The sequence below is a fragment of the Oncorhynchus mykiss genome, chromosome 26 (genome assembly GCF_057628025.1).
Source record: "Oncorhynchus mykiss isolate SJ-2025 chromosome 26, ASM5762802v1, whole genome shotgun sequence".
NCBI lineage: Eukaryota > Metazoa > Chordata > Actinopteri > Salmoniformes > Salmonidae > Oncorhynchus > Oncorhynchus mykiss.
Genome location: NC_143047.1, coordinates 31,615,001 through 31,642,500, shown reverse-complemented (window position 1 = coordinate 31,642,500; position 27,500 = coordinate 31,615,001). Strand labels below are relative to the sequence as shown.

The 27,500-nt window shown below is 44.5% G+C and overlaps 1 protein-coding gene across 1 annotated transcript in view; it reads right to left on the bottom strand.

Moving 5' to 3' along the window:
- The window catches only part of LOC110516722 (fibrillin-1), a 149,670-nt gene that overhangs the window by 72,682 nt on the left and 49,488 nt on the right, over nucleotides 1-27,500 (bottom strand). Inside the window, exons 17-32 of the mRNA XM_090222708.1 lie at nucleotides 23,972-24,094; nucleotides 23,287-23,439; nucleotides 22,236-22,289; nucleotides 20,596-20,721; nucleotides 20,222-20,347; nucleotides 19,780-19,899; nucleotides 19,477-19,614; nucleotides 14,411-14,461; nucleotides 13,061-13,186; nucleotides 12,652-12,879; nucleotides 9,915-10,040; nucleotides 9,609-9,737; nucleotides 7,205-7,330; nucleotides 4,309-4,434; nucleotides 3,897-4,019; nucleotides 2,824-2,949 (exon numbers count right to left, since the gene is read on the bottom strand). Of these exons, the coding sequence (XP_090078834.1) occupies nucleotides 2,824-2,949; nucleotides 3,897-4,019; nucleotides 4,309-4,434; nucleotides 7,205-7,330; nucleotides 9,609-9,737; nucleotides 9,915-10,040; nucleotides 12,652-12,879; nucleotides 13,061-13,186; nucleotides 14,411-14,461; nucleotides 19,477-19,614; nucleotides 19,780-19,899; nucleotides 20,222-20,347; nucleotides 20,596-20,721; nucleotides 22,236-22,289; nucleotides 23,287-23,439; nucleotides 23,972-24,094 (2,001 nt within the window). The remainder of the gene's footprint in view (nucleotides 1-2,823; nucleotides 2,950-3,896; nucleotides 4,020-4,308; nucleotides 4,435-7,204; nucleotides 7,331-9,608; nucleotides 9,738-9,914; nucleotides 10,041-12,651; nucleotides 12,880-13,060; nucleotides 13,187-14,410; nucleotides 14,462-19,476; nucleotides 19,615-19,779; nucleotides 19,900-20,221; nucleotides 20,348-20,595; nucleotides 20,722-22,235; nucleotides 22,290-23,286; nucleotides 23,440-23,971; nucleotides 24,095-27,500) is intronic.

The following is a 27,500-nucleotide window of genomic DNA, read 5'->3' as shown; positions in this document are numbered from 1 at the left end:
CAACAACACTGAATACATGTCTCACCATTCAAAACTAACAACAACACTGAATACATGTCTCACCGTTCAAAACTAACAACAACACTGAATACATGTCTCACCATTCAAAACTAATAACAACACTGAATACATGTCTCACCATTCAAAACTAACAACAACACTGAATACATGTCTCACCATTCAAAACTAACAACAACACTGAATACATGTCTCACCGTTCAAAACTAACAACAACACTGAATACATGTCTCACCATTCAAAACTAACAACAACACTGAATACATGTCTCACCATTCAAAACTAACAACAACACTGAATACATGTCTCACCATTCAAAACTAACAACAACACTGAATACATGTCTCACCGTTCAAAACTAATAACAACACTGAATGCATGTCTCACCATTCAAAACTAATAACAACACTGAATACATGTCTCACCATTCAAAACTAATAACAACACTGAATACATGTCTCACCATTCAAAACTAACAACAACACTGAATACATGTCTCACCGTTCAAAACTAACAACAACACTGAATACATGTCTCACCGTTCAAAACTAACAACAACACTGAATACATGTCTCACCATTCAAAACTAATAACAACACTGAATACATGTCTCACCATTCAAAACTAATAACAACACTGAATACATGTCTCACCATTCAAAACTAATAACAACACTGAATACATGTCTCACCATTCAAAACTAATAACAACAACACTGAATACATGTCTCACCATTCAAAACTAACAACAACACTGAATACATGTCTCACCATTCAAAACTAACAACAACACTGAATACATGTCTCACCGTTCAAAACTAATAACAACACTGAATACATGTCTCACCATTCAAAACTAATAACAACACTGAATACATGTCTCACCGTTCAAAACTAATAACAACACTGAATACATGTCTCACCATTCAAAACTAATAACAACACTGAATACATGTCTCACCGTTCAAAACTAATAACAACACTGAATACATGTCTCACCGTTCAAAACTAATAACAACACTGAATACATGTCTCACCATTCAAAACTAATAACAACACTGAATACATGTCTCACCATTCAAAACTAATAACAACACTGAATACATGTCTCACCGTTCAAAACTAATAACAACACTGAATACATGTCTCACCATTCAAAACTAACAACAACACTGAATACATGTCTCACCATTCAAAACTAATAACAACACTGAATACATGTCTCACCATTCAAAACTAATAACAACACTGAATACATGTCTCACCATTCAAAACTAATAACAACACTGAATACATGTCTCACCATTCAAAACTAATAACAACACTGAATACATGTCTCACCGTTCAAAACTAATAACAACACTGAATACATGTCTCACCATTCAAAACTAACAACAACAACACTGAATACATGTCTCACCATTCAAAACTAACAACAACACTGAATACATGTCTCACCATTCAAAACTAATAACAACACTGAATACATGTCTCACCGTTCAAAACTAATAACAACACTGAATACATGTCTCACCATTCAAAACTAACAACAACACTGAATACATGTCTCACCATTCAAAACTAACAACAACACTGAATACATGTCTCACCATTCAAAACTAATAACAACACTGAATACATGTCTCACCATTCAAAACTAACAACAACACTGAATACATGTCTCACCGTTCAAAACTAATAACAACAACACTGAATACATGTCTCACCGTTCAAAACTAATAACAACACTGAATACATGTCTCACCATTCAAAACTAACAACAACACTGAATACATGTCTCACCATTCAAAACTAATAACAACACTGAATACATGTCTCACCATTCAAAACTAATAACAACACTGAATACATGTCTCACCATTCAAAACTAATAACAACACTGAATACATGTCTCACCATTCAAAACTAACAACAACACTGAATACATGTCTCACCGTTCAAAACTAATAACAACAACACTGAATACATGTCTCACCATTCAAAACTAATAACAACACTGAATACATGTCTCACCATTCAAAACTAACAACAACACTGAATACATGTCTCACCATTCAAAACTAACAACAACACTGAATACATGTCTCACCATTCAAAACTAACAACAACACTGAATACATGTCTCACAGTTCAAAACTAATAACAACAACACTGAATACATGTCTCACCATTCAAAACTAATAACAACACTGAATACATGTCTCACCGTTCAAAACTAATAACAACACTGAATACATGTCTCACCATTCAAAACTAACAACAACACTGAATACATGTCTCACCATTCAAAACTAATAACAACACTGAATACATGTCTCACCGTTCAAAACTAATAACAACACTGAATACATGTCTCACCATTCAAAACTAATAACAACACTGAATACATGTCTCTCCATTCAAAACTAATAACAACACTGAATACATGTCTCACCATTCAAAACTAATAACAACACTGAATACATGTCTCACCATTCAAAACTAATAACAACACTGAATACATGTCTCACCATTCAAAACTAACAACAACACTGAATACATGTCTCACCATTCAAAACTAACAACAACACTGAATACATGTCTCACCGTTCAAAACTAACAACAACACTGAATACATGTCTCACCATGTGATACTATGTATGTGAAAGTTTACCCACACAACTCTACTGGGGGCTGTTAGGTAGTTTTAGTTCTTGAAGCAGTGGTGTAGTCCCACTCCTTCCCTGTTGTTTTGTGTTGATTAGACAGCAACAGGCTTAGAGCGCTAGACAGGTAGGTTAGTTACCCAGACAGGTCTTCATATCTTCAGAAGACATGAATCCATCGAAGCAGAGACACTGGTACTCTCCTGGGATGTTGGTACACTGGCCTCCATCACAGATGTCTGGACTGTCCTCACACTCATCAATGTCTGGAGGGAGACAGAATAACACATTCACTAGAACACTCACTAATCCAACAGACACACATATATCTGTAAGGACAGAGAAGGACAGACACACATATGTCTGTAAGGACAGAGAAGGACAGACACACATATGTCTTTAAGGACAGAAAAGGACAGACACCCATATGTCTTTAAGGACAGAAAAGGACAGACACACATATGTCTGTAAGGACAGAGAAGGACAGACACACATATGTCTGTAAGGACAGAGAAGGACAGACACACATATGTCTGTAAGGACAGAGAAGGACAGACACACATATGTCTGTAAGGACAGAGAAGGACAGACACACATATGTCTGTAAGGACAGAGAAGGACAGACACACATATGTCTGTAAGGACAGGAAAGGACAGACACACATATGTCTGTAAGGACAGAGAAGGACAGAACTGTAGACAGACAGTCTGCTGAACATAGACCAGTTCACATTCATACCAGCTGAGGAAAGACATCTTGCATAGCTGCTCACCTGGCAACCAACAGTAAACAGGAGAAAACATGGGGAAATGGTAAGATTAGTCAACAATGTGCTTCTGTGTTTCAATTTATTGTACCATTTTGTATGATTTGGGCTGTTGTATCTCTCCCTGGTAACAGAGCCAAATGGGAGTCATGTGTTGAGAGGGATGAGACTGATATCAAAGGAAATTATTCCCAGTCCCCTCCCAAGGCCCTGTCTGGAGGTAGGACGTCTATGTCTAACTGTCTAGAAACACAGTGTATTTAAGTGTTATAGGGCTCTCCCTGGCTCCTGGTGAACAAATAGACAAACAGGTTGGGTTGAAGTAGGGGTGGAGGACAGAGAGACATAGACTGACAGAGAGAGAGACTGAGACACGAGAGAGAGAGATAGAGAGAGAGAAAGAGAGAGAGAGAGAGAGAGAGAGATCATCTAACAGTCCTACTGACCAGTGCAGGTCCTGAGGTCTGGCATCAGGGCGTATCCAGAGCGACAGCTGCACTCATAGCTCCCCTCTGAGTTGGTACAGAATGTCTCACAACCTCCATTCTGGATCGTACACTCATCAATGTCTGCATGCAGGAGGGAATGAACACACATACATGTTACTACACACACATCATAAGAATGAAACATAACTTGAGACATGCTCATAACTCTTCCTATCCTACACATCAAGCATTTCTGTCATTTAAGTCTGAAGGATTTGGTCGCCATGGCTACAGACACTGGTTCATATGACACAAAAACAAATAGTACTATATCAACACCCCTTTCCTGTTTGAAGGACGCAGACAAATCACAATACTAGTTGAATAATAGAGAACTAACAGTGTAGTTGTTGGAACAGAGTTATCTTACCGACACAGGCCAGTCTGTCCTCCGTGGATTTATATCCCGTATCACAGGAACACTGGTAACGTCCAATCATATTCACACACTGACCGTTCCGACACAGCTTCTCACTCAGTTCACACTCATTAATATCTGTGGAACACACACACACACGCACGCACGCACCGCACACACACACACACACACACACACACACACACACACACACACACACACACACACACACACACACACACACACACACACACACACACACACACACACACACACACACACACACACACACACACACACACACACACACACACACACACACACCATTAAACAGGCCATTAAAAACAACCCCACCAATAAACACAGTTGCTCCATCTTGTCTCTACATGTGGAGATGATTGTGAAGCTGTTGGACAATAGATCATCCTCCTCATTTACTCCTAGACTTCCCTTTCTAAATCAATAGATCATCCTCCTCATTTACTCCTAGAGACTTCCCTTTCTAAATCAATAGATCCTCCTCCTCATTTACCCCTAGAGACTTCCCTTTCTAAATCAATAGATCATCCTCCTCATTTACTCCTAGAGACTTCCCTTTCTAAATCAATAGATCATCCTCCTCATTTACTCCTAGAGACTTCCCTTTCTAAATCAATAGATCCTCCTCCTCATTTACCCCTAGAGACTTCCCTTTCTAAATCAATAGATCATCCTCCTCATTTACTCCTAGAGACTTCCCTTTCTAAATCAATAGATCATCCTCCTCATTTACTCCTAGAGACTTCCCTTTCTAAATCAATAGATCCTCCTCCTCATTTACCCCTAGAGACTTCCCTTTCTAAATCAATAGATAATCCTCCTCATTTACCCCTAGAGACTTCCCTTTCTAAATCAATAGATCATCCTCCTCATTTACTCCTAGAGACTTCCCTTTCTAAATCAATAGATCCTCCTCCTCATTTACCCCTAGAGACTTCCCTTTCTAAATCAATAGATCCTCCTCCTCATTTACCCCTAGAGACTTCCCTTTCTAAATCAATAGATCATCCTCCTCATTTACTCCTAGAGACTTTCCTTTCTAAATCAATAGATCATCCTCCTCATTTACTCCTAGAGACTTCCCTTTCTAAATCAATAGATCCTCCTCCTCATTTACCCCTAGAGACTTCCCTTTCTAAATCAATAGATCATCCTCCTCATTTACCCCTAGAGACTTCCCTTTCTAAATCAATAGATAATCCTCCTCATTTACTCCTAGAGACTTCCCTTTCTAAATCAATAGATCATCCTCCTCATTTACCCCTAGAGACTTCCCTTTCTAAATCAATAGATCCTCCTCCTCATTTACCCCTAGAGACTTCCCTTTCTAAATCAATAGATCATCCTCCTCATTTACCCCTAGAGACTTCCCTTTCTAAATCAATAGATCATCCTCCTCATTTACCCCTAGAGACTTCCCTTTCTAAATCAATAGATCATCCTCCTCATTTACCCCTAGAGACTTCCCTTTCTAAATCAATAGATCCTCCTCCTCATTTACTCCTAGAGACTTCCCTTTCTAAATCAATAGATCCTCCTCCTCCTTTACTCCTAGAGACTTCCCTTTCTAAATCAATAGATCATCCTCATTTACCCCTAGAGACTTCCCTTTCTAAATCAATAGATCATCCTCCTCATTTACTCCTAGAGACTTCCCTTTCTAAATCAATAGATCATCCTCATTTACCCCTAGAGACTTCCCTTTCTAAATCAATAGATCATCCTCCTCATTTACTCCTAGAGACTTCCCTTTCTAAATCAATAGATCATCCTCCTCATTTACTCCTAGAGACTTCCCTTTCTAAATCAATAGATCATCCTCCTCATTTACTCCTAGACTTCCCTTTCTAAATCAATAGATCATCCTCATTTACCCCTAGAGACTTCCCTTTCTAAATCAATAGATCATCCTCCTCATTTACTCCTAGAGACTTCCCTTTCTAAATCAATAGATCATCCTCCTCATTTACTCCTAGAGACTTCCCTTTCTAAATCAATAGATCATCCTCCTCATTTACTCCTAGACTTCCCTTTCTAAATCAATAGATCATCCTCATTTACCCCTAGAGACTTCCCTTTCTAAATCAATAGATCATCCTCCTCATTTACTCCTAGACTTCCCTTTCTAAATCAATAGATCATCCTCATTTACCCCTAGAGACTTCCCTTTCTAAATCAATAGATCATCCTCCTCATTTACTCCTAGAGACTTCCCTTTCTAAATCAATAGATCCTCCTCCTCCTTTACTCCTAGAGACTTCCCTTTCTAAATCAATAGATCATCCTCATTTACCCCTAGAGACTTCCCTTTCTAAATCAATAGATCCTCCTCCTCCTATTACTCCTAGAGACTTCCCTTTCTAAATCAATAGATCCTCCTCCTCCTTTACTCCTAGAGACTTCCCTTTCTAAATCAATAGATCATCCTCATTTACCCCTAGAGACTTCCCTTTCTAAATCAATAGATCATCCTCATTTACCCCTTGAGACTTCCCTTTCTAAATCAGCTACAAAACACAACCAGGGGCAAGATGGGTAAGGATGAGTGATCAACTCGCACACACATGCACGTGCACACACACTCCAGTCATGTTCCTGTTCATTCTGATAGGATTATACCACTGTCAATGGAAAAATCTGCACACAAATCTAACATTTTCTTTTTGTATTTGTTGCCATTAAATCAACTCAAGTTCTCTCAGTCACCACACTATTTCATTGATGTGTCCTAGTTTTAAGGCAGCCGACACTCTTAATAAAAGGCTTTCGGGTTCTTCAGCTGTCCCTGGTTGAAAGGGTTTCACCCGAAACCAAAAGGGTTCTACCTGGAACCAAAAAAGGGTCTCACACTGATGACCTCATCACTCACCGAGACAGGCGGATCCGTCGGGGGCAATCTCGTGTCCGTCGGGACACAAACACTGGAAGCTGCCCTCGTTGTTCACACACTCACCACCGCGACACAGCAGAGGGTTCCGCTCACACTCATCAATGTCTGGGAGGAGAGAACACAGAGTGAGAGAGAGACAAACACACACACACATAAGACAGAAAGAAAGAAAGAAAGAAAGAAAGAAAGAAAGAAAGAAAGAAAGAAAGACAAAGAGAGAGCGAGAGTCACATACGTCAGACTATTCATCCATATTTTGTCATCTGTAGTCATTACTACTTAGTGGGAATAATAAATATAATTTTACTCAGTCAGGAATGTGTTCAAAGCCAAGCCATGGCTATTACATTCATAAATAGAGAAATAAACCATTGAACATGAAACATTTTCACAGATGTCAGGACATTATGACCAGTAATTGCATATAAAACCGTCTGGATGCTGGAGTGTGTGTGTGTGTAAATCAAGCAGTAAAATACAATTATCCAGAGAAAAATGGTACTGTGGGTTGAGAGTATAGGGAGTGATCTGAGCGTGCTCTAAATGTATGGCTGGTATTCCCATAAAGGCTGTAACACGCACACAGCACAGGCCTGGGGAGCGAATCCCCCTCTCTTCCTTACACACACACACAAACACACACACACACACACACACACACACACACACACACACACACACACACACACACACACACACACACACACACACACACACACACACACAAAACACACACACACACACACACACACACACACACACACACGGTGCTTGAGTACTGGGTCTGTAACAGGATGTCAGCATGGCAGGACTCCCCTGCCCTGATCCACTTCATAGAGCGTTTTAAGGGCCTGTGGCAGAGTTACTATGGAGAAGGAGTTACTATGGAGAAGGAGTTACTATGGAGATGGAATTACTATGGAGATGGAGTTACTATGGAGAAGGAGTTACTATGGAGAAGGAGTTACTATGGAGATGGAATTACTATGGAGATGGAGTTACTATGGAGATGGAGTTTCCTTATGTGTTATTATGTTATTATAGACTGAATTTGTTTTCATCTGTCATGTACTCCACAATACAGTACTGATAGAGGTAGAATCTAGTACTGGGATGGGACAGCTGTCCAGATGTGTCCAGGTGTGTTCAGCTCTGTCCAGATGTGTTCAGCTCTGTCCAGATGTGTTCATCTCTGTCCAGATGTGTTCAGCTCTGTCCAGATGTGTCCAGATGTGTTCAGCTCTGTCCAGATGTGTCCAGATGTGTTCAGCTCTGTCCAGATGTGTCCAGATGTGTTCAGCTCTGTCCAGATGTGTTCATCTCTGTCCAGATGTGTTCAGCTCTGTCCAGATGTGTCCAGATGTGTTCAGCTCTGTCCAGATGTGTCCAGATGTGTTCAGCTCTGTCCAGATGTGTCCAGATGTGTTCAGCTCTGTCCAGATGTGTTCAGCTCTGTCCAGATGTGTCCAGGTGTGTTCAGGTGTGTTCGGTTGTGTCCAGGTGTGTGCAGGTGTGTTCAGGTGTGTTCGGTTGTGTCCAGATGTGTCCAGGTGTGTTCAGGTGTGTTCGGTTGTGTCCAGATGTGTCCAGGTGTGTTCAGGTGTGTTCGGTTGTGTCCAGGTGTGTTCAGGTGTGTTCGGTTGTGTTCAGGTGTGTTCAGGTCTGTCCAGGTGTGTCCAGTTGTGTCCAGCTGTGTTAAGGTGTGTTCAGTTGTGTCTAGGTGTGTGCAGGTGTGTTAAGGTGTGTGCAGGTGTGTCCAGGTGTGTGCAGGTGTGTTAAGGTGTATCCAGGTGTGTGCAAGTGTGTGCAATTGTGTGCAGGTGTGTCCAGGTGTGTGCAGGTGTGTGCAAGTGTGTGCAGGTGTATTAAGGTGTGTGCAGGTGTGTTAAGGTGTATCCAGGTGTGTACAAGTGTGTTAAGGTGTATCCAGGTGTGTTAAGGTGTATCCAGGTGTGTGCAGGTGTGTTAAGGTGTATCCAGGTGTGTTAAGGTGTGTGCAAGTGTGTGCAGGTGTGTTAAGGTGTATCCAGGTGTGTTAAGGTGTATCCAGGTGTGTTAAGGTGTGTGAAAGTGTGTGCAGGTGTGTCCAGGTGTATGCAGGTGTGTCCAGGTGTGTGCAGGTGTGTCCAGGTGTGTGAAGGTGTGTGCAGGTGTGTTAAGGTGTGTGCAGGTGTGTTAAGGTGTATCCAGGTGTGTGCACGTGTGTTAAGGTGTATCCAAGTGTGTTAAGGTGTATCCAGGTGTGTGCAGGTGTGTCCAGGTGTGTGCAGGTGTGTCCAGGTGTGTTAAGGTGTGTGCAGGTGTGTCCAGGTGTGTTAAGGTGTGTGCAGGTGTGTCCAGGTATGTCTCGGTGTGTTCAGGTGTGTTTAGGTCCTCTACTCACCCATGCAGTTTTTCATCATCATGAAGCCGCTCTCGTAACCTTCAAAACATTCGCACTCGAAGTTCCCACCTGTGTTCACACACGTGCCCTGACCACACAGGTCTGGAGAGATACGGCATTCGTCGATGTCTGGAAGGAGAAACACCCACACACACATCACAGTTAGTTTCCAAAAACACATTAAGAGACATTGCATTGTGAGTAATGTAGTATTTCTGATGCGCTGTTTTGACATATACTATCTTGTGTGTCTGAAAGCTTTAGACGGAGCTCTAGATGTATGCTCTGTATGAGCTGTAGACTGACCTGTACAGTTCCTCTCATCAGAGTCCAGAGCGAAGCCGTTGTCACAGCGACAACGGAAACTACCGATGGTGTTCCTACACTTCCCATTGGAGCACAAGCTGTGGATCATCTTACACTCGTTTATATCTAAGAAAGAGGGAGGTAAGGAGGGATGGAGGGATAGAGAGAGAGATAGAGAGACAAATAGAGAGAGAGAAGGACTTATTATATATTTTACTTGCTTTGGCAATGTAAACATATGTTTCCCATAGCAATAAAGCCATTTGAATCGAATTGAGAGAGAGAGAGAGAGAGAGAGAGAGAGAGAGAGAGAGAGAGAGAGGTTACAGCAGGTTTTTGAGTTTGTTGACCTGTTATTTTGTTGTCATTTCCCCTAGATTTTGCTCGCCTGAAGTAGAGTATATTGTGATAAATTGCAGGCCACACTACTTGCCTAGAAAGTTTTCAGCTATACTTTTTGTGGCTGACTATTTACCACCACAGACAGATGCTGGCACTAAGACCGCACTCAGTCAGCTGTATAAGGAAATAAGCAAACAGGAAACCACTCACCCAGAGGCGGCGCTCCTAGTGGCCGGAGACTTTAATGCAGAGAAACTGAAATCACTTCTACCAAATTTCCATCAACATGTTAAATGTGCAACCAGAGGGAAAACAATTCCAGATCACCTGTACTCCACACACAGAGACATGTACAAAGCTCTCCCTCGCCCTCCATTTGGTAAATCTGACCACAACTCTATCCCCCTGATTCCTGCTTACAAGCAAAAATTAAAGCAGGAAGCACCAGTGACTCAGTCTATAAAAAAATGGTCAGATGAAGCAGATGCTAAACTACAGGACTGTTTTGCTATCACAGACTGGAACATGTTCCGGGATTCTTCCGATGGCATTGAGGAGTACACCACATCAGTCACTGGCTTTATCAATAAGTGCATCGAGGACTTCGTCCCCACAGTGACTGTATGTACATACCCCAACCAGAAGCCATGGATTACAGGCAACCTTCGCACTGAGCTAAATGGTAGAGCTGCCGCTTTCAAGGTATGGGACTCTAACCCGGAAGCTTACAAGAATGCCCTGCGACGAACAATAAAATAGGCAAAGCGTCAATACAGGGCTAAGATTGAATCATACTACACCGGCTCCGACGCTCGTCTTATGTGGCAGGGCTTGCAAACTACTACAGACTACAAAGGGAAGCACAGCCGCGAGCTGCCAAGTGACACGAGCCTACCAGACGAGCTAAATCACGTCTATGCTCGCTTCGAGGCAAGCAACACTGAGGCATGCATGAGAGCATCAGCTGTTCCGGACGACTGTGTGATCACGCTCTCCGTAGCCGATGTGAGCAAGACCTTTAAACGGGTCAACATACACAAGGCTGCGGAGCCAGATGGATTACCAGGACGTGTGCTCTGGGCATGTGCTGACCAACTGGCAGGTGTCTTAACTGACATTTTCAACATGTCCCTGACTGAGTCTGTAATACCAACATGTTCAAGCAGACCACCATAGTCCCTGTGCCCAAGAACACAAAGGCAACATGCCTAAATGACTACAGACCCGTAGCACTCACGTCCGTAGCCAAGTGCTTTGAAAGGTTGGTAATGGCTCACATCAACACAATTATCCCAGAAACCCTAGACCCACTCCAATTTGCATACCGCCCAAACAGATCCACAGATGATGCAATCTCTATTGCACTCCACACTGCCCTTTCCCACCTGGACAAAAGGAACACCTATGTGAGAATGCTATTCATTGACTACAGCTCAGTGTTCAACACTATAGTACCCTCAAAGCTCATCACTAAGCTAAGAGTCCTGGGACTAAACACCTCCCTTTGCAACTGGATCCTGGACTTCCTGACAGGCCGCCCCCAGGTGGTGAGGGAAGGTAGCAATACATCTGCCACGCTGATCCTCAACACTGGAGCTCTCCAAGGGTGCGTGCTCAGTCCCCTCCTGTACTCCCTGTTCACCCACGACTGTATGGCAAGGCACGACTCCAACACCATCATTAAGTTTGCAGATGACACAACAGTGGTAGGCCTGATCACCAACAACGACGAGACAGCCTATAGGGAGGATGTCAGAGACCTGGCCGGGTGGTGCCAGAATAACAACCTATCCCTCAACGTAACCAAGACTAAGGAGATTATTGTGAACTACAGGAAAAGGAGGACCGAGCACACCCCCGTTCTCATCAACGGGACTCTAGTGGAGCAGGTTGAGGGCTTCAAGTTCCTTGGTGTCCACATCAACAACAAACTAGAACGGTCAAAACAGACCAAGACAGTCGTGAAGAGGGCATAACAAAGCCTATTCCCCCTCAGGAAACTAAAAAGATTTGGCATTGGTCCTGAGATCCTCAAAAGGTTCTACAGCTGCAACTGGTTGCATCACTGCCTGGTACGGCAATTGCTCGGCCTCTGACCGCAAGGGTAGTGCGTACGGCCCAGTACATCACTGGTGCTAAACTGCCTGCCATCCAGGACCTTTACACCAAGCGGTGTCAGAGGAAGGCCCTAAAAATAGTCAAAGACCCCAGCTTCCCCAGTCATAGACTGTTCTCTCTCCTCAACAATTTATACCCCCAAGCCATAAGACTCCTGAACAGGTAATCAAATGGCTACCCGTACTATGGGCATTGTATGCCCCCTTGAGGAAGGACCTGAAGGAATATAGAAGTTAGGGGAAGGGAGTAGGTTTGAAATGGAATGTATCCGGCCAACCTTTGAGGAAGGGCCGTCCATTAATGAAGTCTCCTCTGTTTGCGAAGCCGGGTCCCCTGGGACAGAGCTGGCTGTACTCCTGAGAGCCTTTCTCCGGACACTCGTCACATTCTGGGCCCCAGGCCACACCCACCGAGCAGCAGCACGCGTCCACACGGTGACGACCCTGGATAGGGGCTCCACAACGCTCATCCTCGTGGCTCAGATAACACTGCTCTGTACGCAGGTCTGGAGGGGGAAACATACGATAACAAAACACCGTAACGCAAAATCAGTTTTAAAAAATGTAGTACATCCAGAAATGAAAGGCAATGACCCCATTTTGAATCTTATAATTCTTGTGGAGTACACAACAGTGTAATGGACTACAGTACCCATTAGCGTAGTGCTTGTGGACTACAGTACCCACCTATACATGTTCGTCCGGTGGCGTCGACGGTCATCCCAGAGGGACACTGGCAGATGAAGGAACCCACGGTGTTCACACACTTCCCATTGATACACACCCCCGGAAACACCTCACACTCATTAACATCTACAGGTGGAGAGAGAACACACAACCTAGACTCCATTAACAACAACACAACACTAGAAACACAACAGACACACATACTAGAGCCTGTTATCAACAACAGAATAATACAACGTTAAGTCAACTAACAGAACTATTTATTGTCCATGAGAACTATGATATAATCATTGCGTTGGGTGATTTTAATATTCATGTTGACAACCCTAACCCTAACCCTAATATTCATGTTGACAAAGAGACTGACTCCAAGGCCTTTGCATTTATGAATGTGTTGAGCTCTATATACTTTATCCAACAAGACAATTAGAAACAGCAGATAAAACATCTAGGGGTTATTTTAGATTCTGAACTCAATTTCGAATCACACACTGGGAATGTGACCAAAATAGCTTTATACCACCTGAGGAACATTGCCAAGATGCCGTCGTTTCTCTCTCAGGCTGATACAGAGACTCATCCATGCTTTTATTACAAGCAGGCTTGACTACTGTAATGCTCTCCTTTCTGGTCTACCCAAGAAAGCCATTGGTCAACTGCAAAACATACAAAATGCTGCAGCACGGGTACTGACCAAGACCAGACGGAGAACACACATTACACCAGTTTTAAGGTCTCTGCACTGGCTGCCTGTGAGTAATATAATTAATTTAAAGATTCTTCTATTCGTTTATAAATCAATCCACGATTGTGCACCCCAATACATGTCAGACATGCTTTTAAGTTATGTACCCAGTAGGTCCCTCAGGTTCTTTGGCAGAGGCCTTTTAACTATCCCAAAGCCTAGGACCAAGAGGCATGGAGAGGCAGCATTTAGTTATTATGCCCCCAGCCTCTGGATTAGCCTGCCAGAGAACCTGAGGAGAGCCGAAACTGTAGACATCTTTTTAAAACACACGTTTTTCGCTTTGCTATTCCTTAGGGTGCTTTTGAGTTTTTATTGTTATTCTTTAGTTTTTTATCCTCTTAGGTTTGCTGTGTAGTAAATATTTCAGTTTTTATTTTCATAGTTTGTTATTTGTTTTGTCTTGTGAAGAACATTGTGTTGCATTCCATGTCTGAAATGTGCTGTGTAAATAAAGCGTCATTTGATACATGCCAACGCAAACAATCAATGCAAAAAACTGCATTATAACCCGTTTTTGAAATCCAACACTGGATTTGAGGGAATATGTGTATTTGCTAAGTGAAAGATGAGTCTTGTCGGAGTCCTTCTCCAGGTGTCATTACCTTCACAGATGGTCCCTCTGACTCTAGCATAACCCTTAGTGCAGAAATGATCTGAAAGAGAAGGAGGAAGAGAGAACAAGCCATATTAAAATACCTCCACATTCTGTGAGACCCTGACCTAAAGGCTTTCATGTGTAATAGATCTGGTCATGACCTGACCGGGAAAAACTCCTGGCCCCAGTTATAGGATCATTCACACTTGGTACAGAGGCCTAGCTACAGTACAGGTTGTAATTCTACCTAGCTACAGTACAGGTTGTAATTCTACCTAGCTACAGTACAGGTTCTAATCCTCACCTAGGTACAGTACAGGTTGTAATTCTCACCTAGTTACAGTACAGGTTCTAACCCTCACCTAGCTACAGTACAGGTTGTTCTTCTCACCCAGGTACAGTACAGGTTGTAATTCTACCTAGCTACAGTACAGGTTGTAATTCTCACCTAGCTACAGTACAGGTTGTAATTCTACCTAGTTACAGTACAGGCTGTAATTCTACCTAGCTACAGTACAGGTTGTAATTCTACCTAGCTACAGTACAGGTTGTAATTCTACCTAGCTACAGGACAGGTTGTAATTCTACCTAGTTACAGTACAGGTTGTAATTCTACCTAGGTACAGTACAGGTTGTAATTCTACCTAGCTACAGTACAGGTTGTAATTCTACCTAGGTACAGTACAGGTTGTAATTCTCACCTAGTTACAGTACAGGTTGTAATTCTACCTAGCTACAGTACAGGTTGTAATTCTACCTAGGTACAGTACAGGTTGTAATTCTACCTAGGTACAGTACAGGTTGTAATTCTACCTAGCTACAGTACAGGTTGTAATTCTCACCTAGGTACAGTACAGGTTGTAATTCTACCTAGGTACAGTACAGGTTGTAATTCTACCTAGCTACAGTACAGGTTGTAATTCTACCTAGGTACAGTACAGGTTGTAATTCTACCTAGCTACAGTACAGGTTGTAATTCTACCTAGGTACAGTACAGGTTGTAATTCTACCTAGCTACAGTACAGGTTGTAATTCTACCTAGGTACAGTACAGGTTGTAATTCTACCTAGGTACAGTACAGGTTGTAATTCTCACCTAGCTACAGTACAGGTTGTAATTCTACCTAGGTACAGTACAGGTTGTAATTCTCACCTAGTTACAGTACAGGTTGTAATTCTACCTAGCTACAGTACAGGTTGTAATTCTACCTAGCTACAGTACAGGTTGTAATTCTCACCTAGCTACAGTACAGGTTGTAATTCTACCTAGGTACAGTACAGGTTGTAATTCTCACCTAGTTACAGTACAGGTTGTAATTCTACCTAGCTACAGTACAGGTTGTAATTCTACCTAGGTACAGTACAGGTTGTAATTCTACCTAGCTACAGTACAGGTTGTAATTCTACCTAGGTACAGTACAGGTTGTAATTCTACCTAGCTACAGTACAGGTTGTAATTCTACCTAGGTACAGTACAGGTTGTAATTCTACCTAGGTACAGTACAGGTTGTAATTCTCACCTAGCTACAGTACAGGTTGTAATTCTACCTAGGTACAGTACAGGTTGTAATTCTCACCTAGTTACAGTACAGGTTGTAATTCTACCTAGCTACAGTACAGGTTGTAATTCTACCTAGCTACAGTACAGGTTGTAATTCTCACCTAGCTACAGTACAGGTTGTAATTCTACCTAGGTACAGTACAGGTTGTAATTCTCACCTAGTTACAGTACAGGTTGTAATTCTACCTAGCTACAGTACAGGTTGTAATTCTACCTAGGTACAGTACAGGTTGTAATTCTACCTAGCTACAGTACAGGTTGTAATTCTACCTAGGTACAGTACAGGTTGTAATTCTACCTAGCTACAGTACAGGTTGTAATTCTACCTAGGTACAGTACAGGTTGTAATTCTACCTAGGTACAGTACAGGTTGTAATTCTCACCTAGCTACAGTACAGGTTGTAATTCTACCTAGGTACAGTACAGGTTGTAATTCTACCTAGGTACAGTACAGGTTGTAATTCTACCTAGCTACAGTACAGGTTGTAATTCTACCTAGCTACAGGACAGGTTGTAATTCTCACCTAGCTACAGTACAGGTTGTAATTCTACCTAGCTACAGTACAGGTTGTAATTCTACCTAGGTACAGTACAGGTTGTAATTCTCACCTAGCTACAGTACAGGTTGTAATTCTACCCAGGTACAGTACAGGTTGTAATTCTACCTAGCTACAGTACAGGTTGTAATTCTACCTAGGTACAGTACAGGTTGTAATTCTCACCTAGTTACAGTACAGGTTGTAATTCTCACCTAGCTACAGTACAGTTTGTAATTCTACCTAGCTACAGTACAGGTTGTATTTCTCACCTAGTTACAGTACAGGTTGTAATTCTACCTAGGTACAGTACAGGTTGTAATTCTCACCTAGCTACAGTACAGGTTGTAATTCTACCTAGGTACAGTACAGGTTGTAATTCTACCTAGGTACAGTACAGGTTGTAATTCTCACCTAGGTACAGTACAGGTTCTAATTCTCACCTAGCTACAGTACAGGTTCTAATTCTCACCTAGGTACAGTACAGGTTGTAATTCTACCTAGCTACAGTACAGGTTGTAATTCTACCTAGGTACAGTACAGGTTGTAATTCTACCTAGCTACAGTACAGGTTGTAATTCTACCTAGGTACAGTACAGGTTGTAATTCTACCTAGGTACAGTACAGGTTGTAATTCTCACCTAGCTACAGTACAGGTTGTAATTCTACCTAGGTACAGTACAGGTTGTAATTCTCACCTAGTTACAGTACAGGTTGTAATTCTACCTAGCTACAGTACAGGTTGTAATTCTACCTAGCTACAGTACAGGTTGTAATTCTCACCTAGCTACAGTACAGGTTGTAATTCTACCTAGGTACAGTACAGGTTGTAATTCTCACCTAGTTACAGTACAGGTTGTAATTCTACCTAGCTACAGTACAGGTTGTAATTCTACCTAGCTACAGTACAGGTTGTAATTCTACCTAGCTACAGTACAGGTTGTAATTCTACCTAGGTACAGTACAGGTTGTAATTCTACCTAGCTACAGTACAGGTTGTAATTCTACCTAGGTACAGTACAGGTTGTAATTCTACCTAGGTACAGTACAGGTTGTAATTCTCACCTAGCTACAGTACAGGTTGTAATTCTACCTAGGTACAGTACAGGTTGTAATTCTACCTAGGTACAGTACAGGTTGTAATTATACCTAGCTACAGTACAGGTTGTAATTATACCTAGCTACAGGACAGGTTGTAATTCTCACCTAGCTACAGTACAGGTTGTAATTCTACCTAGCTACAGTACAGGTTGTAATTCTACCTAGGTACAGTACAGGTTGTAATTCTCACCTAGCTACAGTACAGGTTGTAATTCTACCCAGGTACAGTACAGGTTGTAATTCTACCTAGCTACAGTACAGGTTGTAATTCTACCTAGGTACAGTACAGGTTGTAATTCTCACCTAGTTACAGTACAGGTTGTAATTCTCACCTAGCTACAGTACAGGTTGTAATTCTACCTAGCTACAGTACAGGTTGTAATTCTCACCTAGCTACAGTACAGGTTGTAATTCTACCTAGGTACAGTACAGGTTGTAATTCTCACCTAGTTACAGTACAGGTTGTAATTCTCACCTAGCTACAGTACAGGTTGTAATTCTACCCAGGTACAGTACAGGTTGTAATTCTACCTAGCTACAGTACAGGTTGTAATTCTACCTAGGTACAGTACAGGTTGTAATTCTCACCTAGTTACAGTACAGGTTGTAATTCTCACCTAGCTACAGTACAGGTTGTAATTCTACCTAGCTACAGTACAGGTTGTAATTCTACCTAGGTACAGTACAGGTTGTAATTCTCACCTAGTTACAGTACAGGTTGTAATTCTCACCTAGCTACAGTACCGTTTGTAATTCTACCTAGCTACAGTACAGGTTGTATTTCTCATCTAGTTACAGTACAGGTTGTAATTCTACCTAGGTACAGTACAGGTTGTAATTCTCACCTAGCTACAGTACAGGTTGTAATTCTACCTAGGTACAGTACAGGTTGTAATTCTACCTAGGTACAGTACAGGTTGTAATTCTCACCTAGGTACAGTACAGGTTCTAATTCTCACCTAGCTACAGTACAGGTTCTAATTCTCACCTAGGTACAGTACAGGTTGTAATTCTCACCTAGTTACAGTATAGGTTCTAACCCTCACCTAGCTAAAGTACAGGTTTTAACCCTCACCTAGCTACAGTATAGGTTCTAATTCTCACCTAGTTACAGTACAGGTTCTAACCCTCACCTAGCTACAGTATAGGTTCTAATTCTCACCTAGCTACAGTACAGGTTGTAATTCTCACCTACTTACAGTACAGGTTCTAACCCTCACCTAGCTACAGTACAGGTTCTAACCCTCACCTAGCTACAGTACAGGTTCTAATTCTCACCTAGCTACAGTACAGGTTCTAATTCTCACCTAGCTACAGTATAGGTTCTAACCCTCACCTAGCTAAAGTACAGGTTCTAACCCTCACCTAGCTACAGTATAGGTTCTAATTCTCACCTAGTTACAGTACAGGTTCTAACCCTCACCTAGCTACAGTATAGGTTCTAATTCTCACCTAGCTACAGTACAGGTTGTAATTCTCACCTACTTACAGTACAGGTTCTAACCCTCACCTAGCTACAGTACAGGTTCTAACCCTCACCTAGCTACAGTACAGGTTCTAATTCTCACCTAGCTACAGTACAGGTTCTAATTCTCACCTAGCCACAGTATAGGTTCTAATTCTCACCTAGCTACAGTACAGGTTCTAATTCTCACCTAGCTTCAGTACAGGTTCTAATTCTCACCTAGCTTCAGTACAGGTTCTAATTCTCACCTAGCTATAGTACAGGTTGTAATTCTCACCTGGTTCACACTAGGCACAGGTTCTTCCCCAGGCCTCTCCCCAGAGAAGGGCTACAGGTTAAATAGGTTCTATAAGTTCTAGAGATTCTAGATGTTCCATATGGTTCTATATGGTTCTGTAGGTTCCCACTAACCTGGTTCACACTTGGCACAGGGACTTCCCCAGGCCTCTCCCAGTGTGGAACAGCAGTGGGATTTCAGAGTGGCTCCGTTGATGTTGATCTCACAGCGTCCGTTAATCACCTTCAGCCAACATGTGCCTTTACTGGTCTCTACAGGGACAGGGAGAGGGAGGGCAGAGGACTGTACTAATACACATCATAACATTTCACAGCTGCCATTTTAGCCCCTCAGATAGTAGTCCCCTCTGGTCAAAAGTAACATCCTCTCACAAACACACACACACACAAACAGCAGGGGTTGTTATACTCACGTACCTATACACTGTGTTCCAGAGGCGTCCAGCGTGCTGCCTGCTGAGCAGAGACACACGTAGGACCCCGGGCTGTTCTTACAGTCCCCGTTCACACACGGCTTCGACTCACACTCATCAATGTCTGCAGGAGACAACACATATTCATTAATATCGACAAGAAACACACACACATCTATATGAATTAGAGGAGAAAATAATCCACAAATCAATATCTACAGGAAGATGTGTTACCACGTCTTTCTTTCTACTCCTGACAAGCTTCTAACACGTCTTCTGTGTGACAGACCGACAGCAGGGCTGGGGGTCAACCACATTTAAATTCCAGACAATTACGGAAGTACCTTGAAATTCCAATTCCAAATCTCTGAACTTTAAATGTGATTAAACCCAACCCTGACAGACAGACGGACAGACAGTAACTGGTCTGGGCCAGTGTATCTCACCTTCACAGACATCCGTCTCAGCGTGGAACAGGAAGCCGGTGGGACAGTGGCAGGTGAAACTACCTGGAGTGTTCCTGCACAGGCCGTTGTCACACAGTAACCTGTTCACTGCACACTCATCTATGTCTGAGAGGAGACAGATACACAGACGGAGGTAATACCACAGAATGATATCTTAGAACTCATTTAATACGATCTCTAGGGTTGATACATTCATCTACAGTATGTCTCAAGAGACAGACAGACAGACAGACAGACAGACAGACAGACAGACAGACAGACAGACAGACAGACAGACAGACAGACAGACAGACAGACAGGGATAGCAACATTAGGATAACCCAGTCATTTTAAGGATACATCATGGGACTTACCAACACAGTGTTTTCCAGTGGTGTCCACCTCAAAGCCCATGTTACAGTTACACTTATAGGTCCTCAGCATGTTCTCACACACACCGTTCTGACAGATGTCCGGGTCCAGAGCACACTCATTAATATCTGGGAGAGATAAACACACAAACACACAAGGTTAATATCTGGGAGAGATAAACACACAAACACACAAACACACAGGCACACAAGGTTAATATCTGGGAGAGATAAACACACAAACACATAAACACACAGGCACACAAGGTTAATATCTGGGAGAGATATATACACAAACACACAGGCACACAAGGTTAATATCTGGGAGAGATAAACACACAAACACACAGGCACACAAGGTTAATATCTGGGAGAGATATACACACAAACACACAGGCACACAAGGTTAATATCTGGGAGAGATAAACACACAAACACACAGGCACACAAGGTTAATATCTGGGAGAGATAAACACACAGGCACACAAGGTTAATATCTGGGAGAGATATACACACAGGCACACAAGGTTAATATCTGGGAGAGATAAACACACAAACACACAAGGTTAATATCTGGGAGAGATAAACACACAAACACACAGGCACACAAGGTTAATATCTGGGAGAGATAAACACACAAACACACAGGCACACAAGGTTAATATCTGGGAGAGATATACACACAAACACACAGGCACACAAGGTTAATATCTGGGAGAGATAAACACACAAACACACAGGCACACAAGGTTAATATCTGGGAGAGATAAACACACAAACACACAAGGTTAATATCTGGGAGAGATAAACACACAAACACACAGGCACACAAGGTTAATATCTGGGAGAGATAAACACACAAACACACAGGCACACAAGGTTAATATCTGGGAGAGATAAACACACAGGCACACAGGCACACAAGGTTAATATCTGGGAGAGATAAACACACAAACACACAGGCACACAAGGTTAATATCTGGGAGAGATAAACACACAGGCACACAAGGTTAATATCTGGGAGAGATATACACACAAACACACAGGCACACAAGGTTAATATCTGGGAGAGATAAACACACAAACACACAGGCACACAAAGTTAATATCTGGGAGAGATAAACACACAAACACACAGGCACACAAGGTTAATATCTGGGAGAGATAAACACACAAACACACAGGCACACAAGGTTAATATCTGGGAGAGATAAACACACAAACACACAGGCACACAAGGTTAATATCTGGGAGAGATAAACACACAGGCACACAAGGTTAATATCTGGGAGAGATAAACACACAAACACACAGGCACACAAGGTTAATATCTGGGAGAGATAAACACACAAACACACAGGCACACAAGGTTAATATCTGGGAGAGATAAACACACAAACACACAGGCACACAAGGTTAATATCTGGGAGAGATAAACACACAAACACACAGGCACACAAGGTTAATATCTGGGAGAGATAAACACACAAACACACAAGGTTAATATCTGGGAGAGATAAACACACAAACACACAAGGATAATATCTGGGAGAGATAAACACACAAGGTTAATATCTGGGAGAGATAAACACACAGGCACACAAGGTTAATATCTGGGAGAGAGAGACGTTTTTGATCGTTACCTCTGCCATCGCTGGTGGTGCCGGGGCCATTACTACACAGGGCCAGGAACTCAGCTGCAAAACACACACACACACACACACACACACACACACACACACAGGGGTTAGTGAAACTACTAAACGAAATAACAGCGTTTTGTGAAAACATCACATTTGCCAACATCCAGAGATCTCAGAGCAAGTAATTTCATACCATGTTATTATCCGTTTCCATGCTTTCTCATTTGGTCTGGATATATATGAAATGACCCCTTAATGTGGTGGAACTTTGGCGTCTTTTTGATACAGACTTTAACAGGAAGAGCTAATGAGAAATGACTGGTTGTAGTGTTATTATGTGTGGCGAGGTGGAGGGGTGGAGGGGGGTGGCAGTAAGGAGGAGTGGGGGTGGAGGAGTGGAGGGGGTGGCAGGGTGGAGGAGTGGGGGTGGAGGGGGGTGGCAGGGTGGAGGAGTGGGGGTAGAGGGGTAGAGGGGGGTGGCAGAGTGGAGGAGTGGGGGTGGAGGAGTGGAGGGGGTGGCAGGGTGGGGGTGGAGGAATGGAGGTGGAGGAGTGGGGGTGGAGGTGGAGGAGTGGGGATGGAGGTGGAGGAGTGGAGGTGGAGGGGGGTGGAGGAGTGGAGGTGGAGGAGTGGAGGGGGTGGTAGGGTGGGGGTGGAGGAATGGAGGTGGAGGAGTGGAGGTGGAGGGGGGTGGAGGAGTGGAGGTGGAAGAGTGGAGGGGGTGGTAGTTATAGTTACCAACCATAGAACATCAGTGCATGGTAACGCTGTTACTTTGTCATAGCCGGAACAGCCGTGAATATCAATCTCTGTAATCATGACTCAGACAGAGTGAATGTCAAACTGCAGACTCCATCTTGATGCCTCAAGAGTGTGTCCCTCATATCGCTCTGTCTTTTGGACATCAGCTGGTCTGTGGTATTACTAACGTTAGCTGGGATCATCCACTTCACTCAGGACAACAGCATGAGTGGTGGCTATGTAGACCCAGTTGTGTGTGTGTGTGTGTGTGTGTGTGTGTGTGTGTGTGTGTGTGTGTGTGTGTGTGTACCTGAGTTTTGGGGTGGGCATGGTTGGCAGGACTCTCCAAAGGCGTACTCCACACTGGCACAGCAGCATTCTGACTTGGTCACGGCTCCGAAGAATGGCTTCACACACTGTCCCCGCTTGTATCCTCCATAACAAGTGCTGCGCATATGTGTGTCTGGAATCAGGATACAGAGAAAACTATGAATCTATCTCTTCCTGTTTCTCTCACTCCTTCCCCTCCTCCCTCCTCCCTCCCTCCCTCCCCTCCCCCCTTCCTCCCTCCCCCCTCCTCCCTCCCCCCCTCCTCCCTCCCCCCCCTCCTCCCTCCCCCCTCCTCCCTCCCCCCTCCTCCCTCGCTCCCTCCCCTCCTCCCTCCCCCCTCGCTCCCTCCCTCCCTCCCTCGCTCCCTCCCTCCCTCGCTCCCTCGTTCAGACAAACAACAGAGAAACAAACAGGGTTGTGTATCGAAGGGATTGCAGCATTCCCCTGATCTGATATAATCCAGAACGAATGCAGTCGACCCAAACTGTACACTTCCTGCCTGCCCACTCACATTGTGAAACCAGGAATATGGTCCCAAACCAATACTATGACCACACACTCTTAGAAAAAAAGGGTTCCAAAAGGGAATTTGTGATTGATTAAACCAAATCAATCAATCAATAATAGATTGATCATAGATCAGATTCTAGAGAGGAGACACTCACCGACACAGACGCGGCCATCCAGACCCACGGCCAGACCAGCCATACACTCACACCTGAAGGACCCCTCCGTATTCACACAGCGGCCATTCATACAGATCCCTGGAGTCTCACACTCATCAATGTCTGGGAGAGAGACAGAGGAGACAGGAGGAGAACAGGGGAGACAGGAGGAGAACAGGGGAGACAGGAGGAGAACAGGGGAGACAGGAGGAGAACAGAGGAGACAGGAGGAGAACAGGGGAGACAGGAGGAGAACAGGGGAGGCAGGAGGAGAACAGGGGAGACAGGAAGGGAAACAGGTGAAAGGGGGTAGGGGTAGCAGGGGAGACAGGAAGGGAAACAGGTGAAAGGGGGTAGGGGTAGCAGGGGAGACAGGAAGGGAAACAGGTGAAAGGGGGTAGAGGTAGCAGGGGAGACAGGAAGGGAAACAGGTGAAAGGGGGTAGGGGTAGCAGGGGAGACAGGAAGGGAAACAGGTGAAAGGGGGTAGGGGTAGCAGGGGAGACAGGAAGGGAGACAGGTGGAAGGGGGTAGGGGTAGCAGGGGAGACAGGAAGGGAAACAGGTGAAAGGGGGTAGGGGTAGCAGGGGAGACAGGAAGGGAAACAGGTGAAAGGGGGTAGGGGTAGCAGGGGAGACAGGAAGGGAAACAGGTGAAATGGGGTAGGGGTAGCAGGGGAGACAGGAAGGGAGACAGGTGAAAGGGGGTAGGGGTAGCAGGGGAGACAGGAAGGGAAACAGGTGAAAGGGGGTAGGGGTAGCAGGGGAGACAGGAAGGGAAACAGGTGAAAGGGGGTAGGGGTAGCAGGGGAGACAGGAGGGGAAACAGGTGAAAGGGGGTAGGGGTAGCAGGGGAGACAGGAAGGGAGACAGGTGGAAGGGGGTAGGGGTAGCAGGGGAGACAGGAAGGGAAACAGGTGAAAGGGGGTAGGGGTAGCAGGGGAGACAGGAGGAGAACAGGGGAGACAGGAGGAGAACAGGGGAGACAGGAAGGGAAACAGGTGAAAGGGGGTAGAGGTAGCAGGGGAGACAGAAAGGGAAACAGGTGAAAGGGGGTAGGGGTAGCAGGGGAGACAGGAGGGGAAACAGGTGAAAGGGGGTAGGGGTAGCAGGGGAGACAGGAAGGGAGACAGGTGGAAGGGGGTAGGGGTAGCAGGGGAGACAGGAAGGGAAACAGGTGAAAGGGGGTAGGGGTAGCAGGGGAGACAGGAGGAGAACAGGGGAGACAGGAGGAGAACAGGGGAGACAGGAAGGGAAACAGGTGAAAGGGGGTAGAGGTAGCAGGGGAGACAGGAAGGGAAACAGGTGAAAGGGGGTAGGGGTAGCAGGGGAGACAGGAAGGGAAACAGGTGAAAGGGGGTAGGGGTAGCAGGGAAGAAAGGAAGGGAAACAGGTGAAAGGGGGTAGGGGTAGCAGGGGAGACAGGAAGGGAAACAGGTAAAAAGGGGGTAGGGGTAGAAGGGGAGACAGGAAGGGAAACAGGTGAAAGGGGGTAGGGGTAGCAGGGGAGACAGGAAGGGAAACAGGTGAAAGGGGGTAGGGGTAGCAGGGGAGACAGGAAGGGAAACAGGTGAAAGGGGGTAGGGGTAGAAGGGGAGACAGGAAGGGAAACAGGTGAAAGGGGGTAGGGGTAGCAGGGAGACAGGAAGGGAAACAGGTGAAAGGGGGTAGGGGTAGCAGGGGAGACAGGAAGGGAAACAGGTGAAAGGGGGTAGGGGTAGCAGGGGAGACAGGAAGGGAAACAGGTGAAAGGGGGTAGGGGTAGCAGGGGAGACAGGAAGGGAAACAGGTGAAAGGGGGTAGGGGTAGCAGGGGAGACAGGAAGGGAAACAGGTGAAAGGGGGTAGGGGTAGCAGGGGAGACAGGAAGGGAGACAGGTGGAAGGGGGTAGGGGTAGCAGGGGAGACAGGAAGGGAAACAGGTGAAAGGGGGTAGGGGTAGCAGGGGAGACAGGAAGGGAGACAGGTGGAAGGGGGTAGGGGTAGCAGGGGAGACAGGAAGGGAAACAGGTGAAAGGGGGTAGGGGTAGCAGGGGAGACAGGAAGGGAAACAGGTGAAAGGGGGTAGGGGTAGCAGGGGAGACAGGAAGGGAGACAGGTGAAAGGGGGTAGGGGTAGCAGGGGAGACAGGAAGGGAAACAGGTGAAAGGGGGTAGGGGTAGCAGGGGAGACAGGAAGGGAAACAGGTGAAAGGGGGTAGGGGTAGCAGGGGAGACAGGAAGGGAAACAGGTGAAAGGGGGTAGGGGTAGCAGGGGAGACAGGAAGGGAAACAGGTGAAAGGGGGTAGGGGTAGCAGGGGAGACAGGAAGGGAAACAGGTGAAAGGGGGTAGGGGTAGCAGGGGAGACAGGAAGGGAAACAGGTGAAAGGGGGTAGGGGGTAGCAGGGGAGACAGGAAGGGAAACAGGTGAAAGGGGGTAGGGGTAGCAGGGGAGACAGGAAGGGAAACAGGTGAAAGGGGGTAGGGGTAGCATGGGAGACAGGAAGGGAAACAGGTGAAAGGGGGTATGGGGTAGCAGGGGAGACAGGAAGGGAAACAGGTGAAAGGGGGTAGGGGTAGCAGGGGAGACAGTAAGGGAAACAGGTGAAAGGGGGTAGGTGTAGCAGGGAGACAGGAAGGGAAACAGGTGAAAGGGGGTAGGGGTAGCAGGGGAGACAGGAAGGGAAACAGGTGAAAGGGGGTAGGGGTAGCAGGGAGACAGGAAGGGAAACAGGTGAAAGGGGGTAGGGGTAGCAGGGAGACAGGAAGGGAAACAGGTGAAAGGGGGTAGGGGTAGCAGGGGAGACAGGAAGGGAAACAGGTGAAAGGGGGTAGGGGTAGCAGGGTAACAAAGGTTATGATAGGATACAATGGAACACGGTTTACCAGACCTACATTAAGGCTATTACTGTCTAAAGATAACTGTCAATGTATTACTGTCAATGTATAACTGTCAATGTACTATAATTCTTTCACTTCAAACAACTTCAACTCCCACAGATAAACTGGACTTGACATTATTGAACTGTACTTGACATTATTGAACTGTACTTGACATTATTGAACTGTACTTGACATTATTGAACTGGACTTGACATTATTGAACTGGACTTGACATTATTGAACTGGACTTGACATTATTGAACTGTACTTGACATTATTGAACTGTACTTGGCATTATTGAACTGGACTTGACATTATTGAACTGGACTTGACATTATTGAACTGGACTTGACATTATTGAACTGGACTTGACATTATTGAGTGAAAATATTTGACTTGCCGTTTCCTAACCACTCTCTAAGGGCCACTTATTTCATGATTCAGCTATAATGGCTGTACAGTATAAGTTCACTCTTTATCTTCCTGGAAGATCATATAACCCAACAGAATAAAAAGATTTATCCTGCTCCAGTCACCTAGGCCCATAATGTAAACCACTAACAACGACCCTAATGACGTGGAAACAGTGATGTGGCTGGTTGCTTTGTGTTATGTCTGGAGCCACTGGAGGACAGAAACATGGGTTGTGTCCCAAATAACACCCTGTAT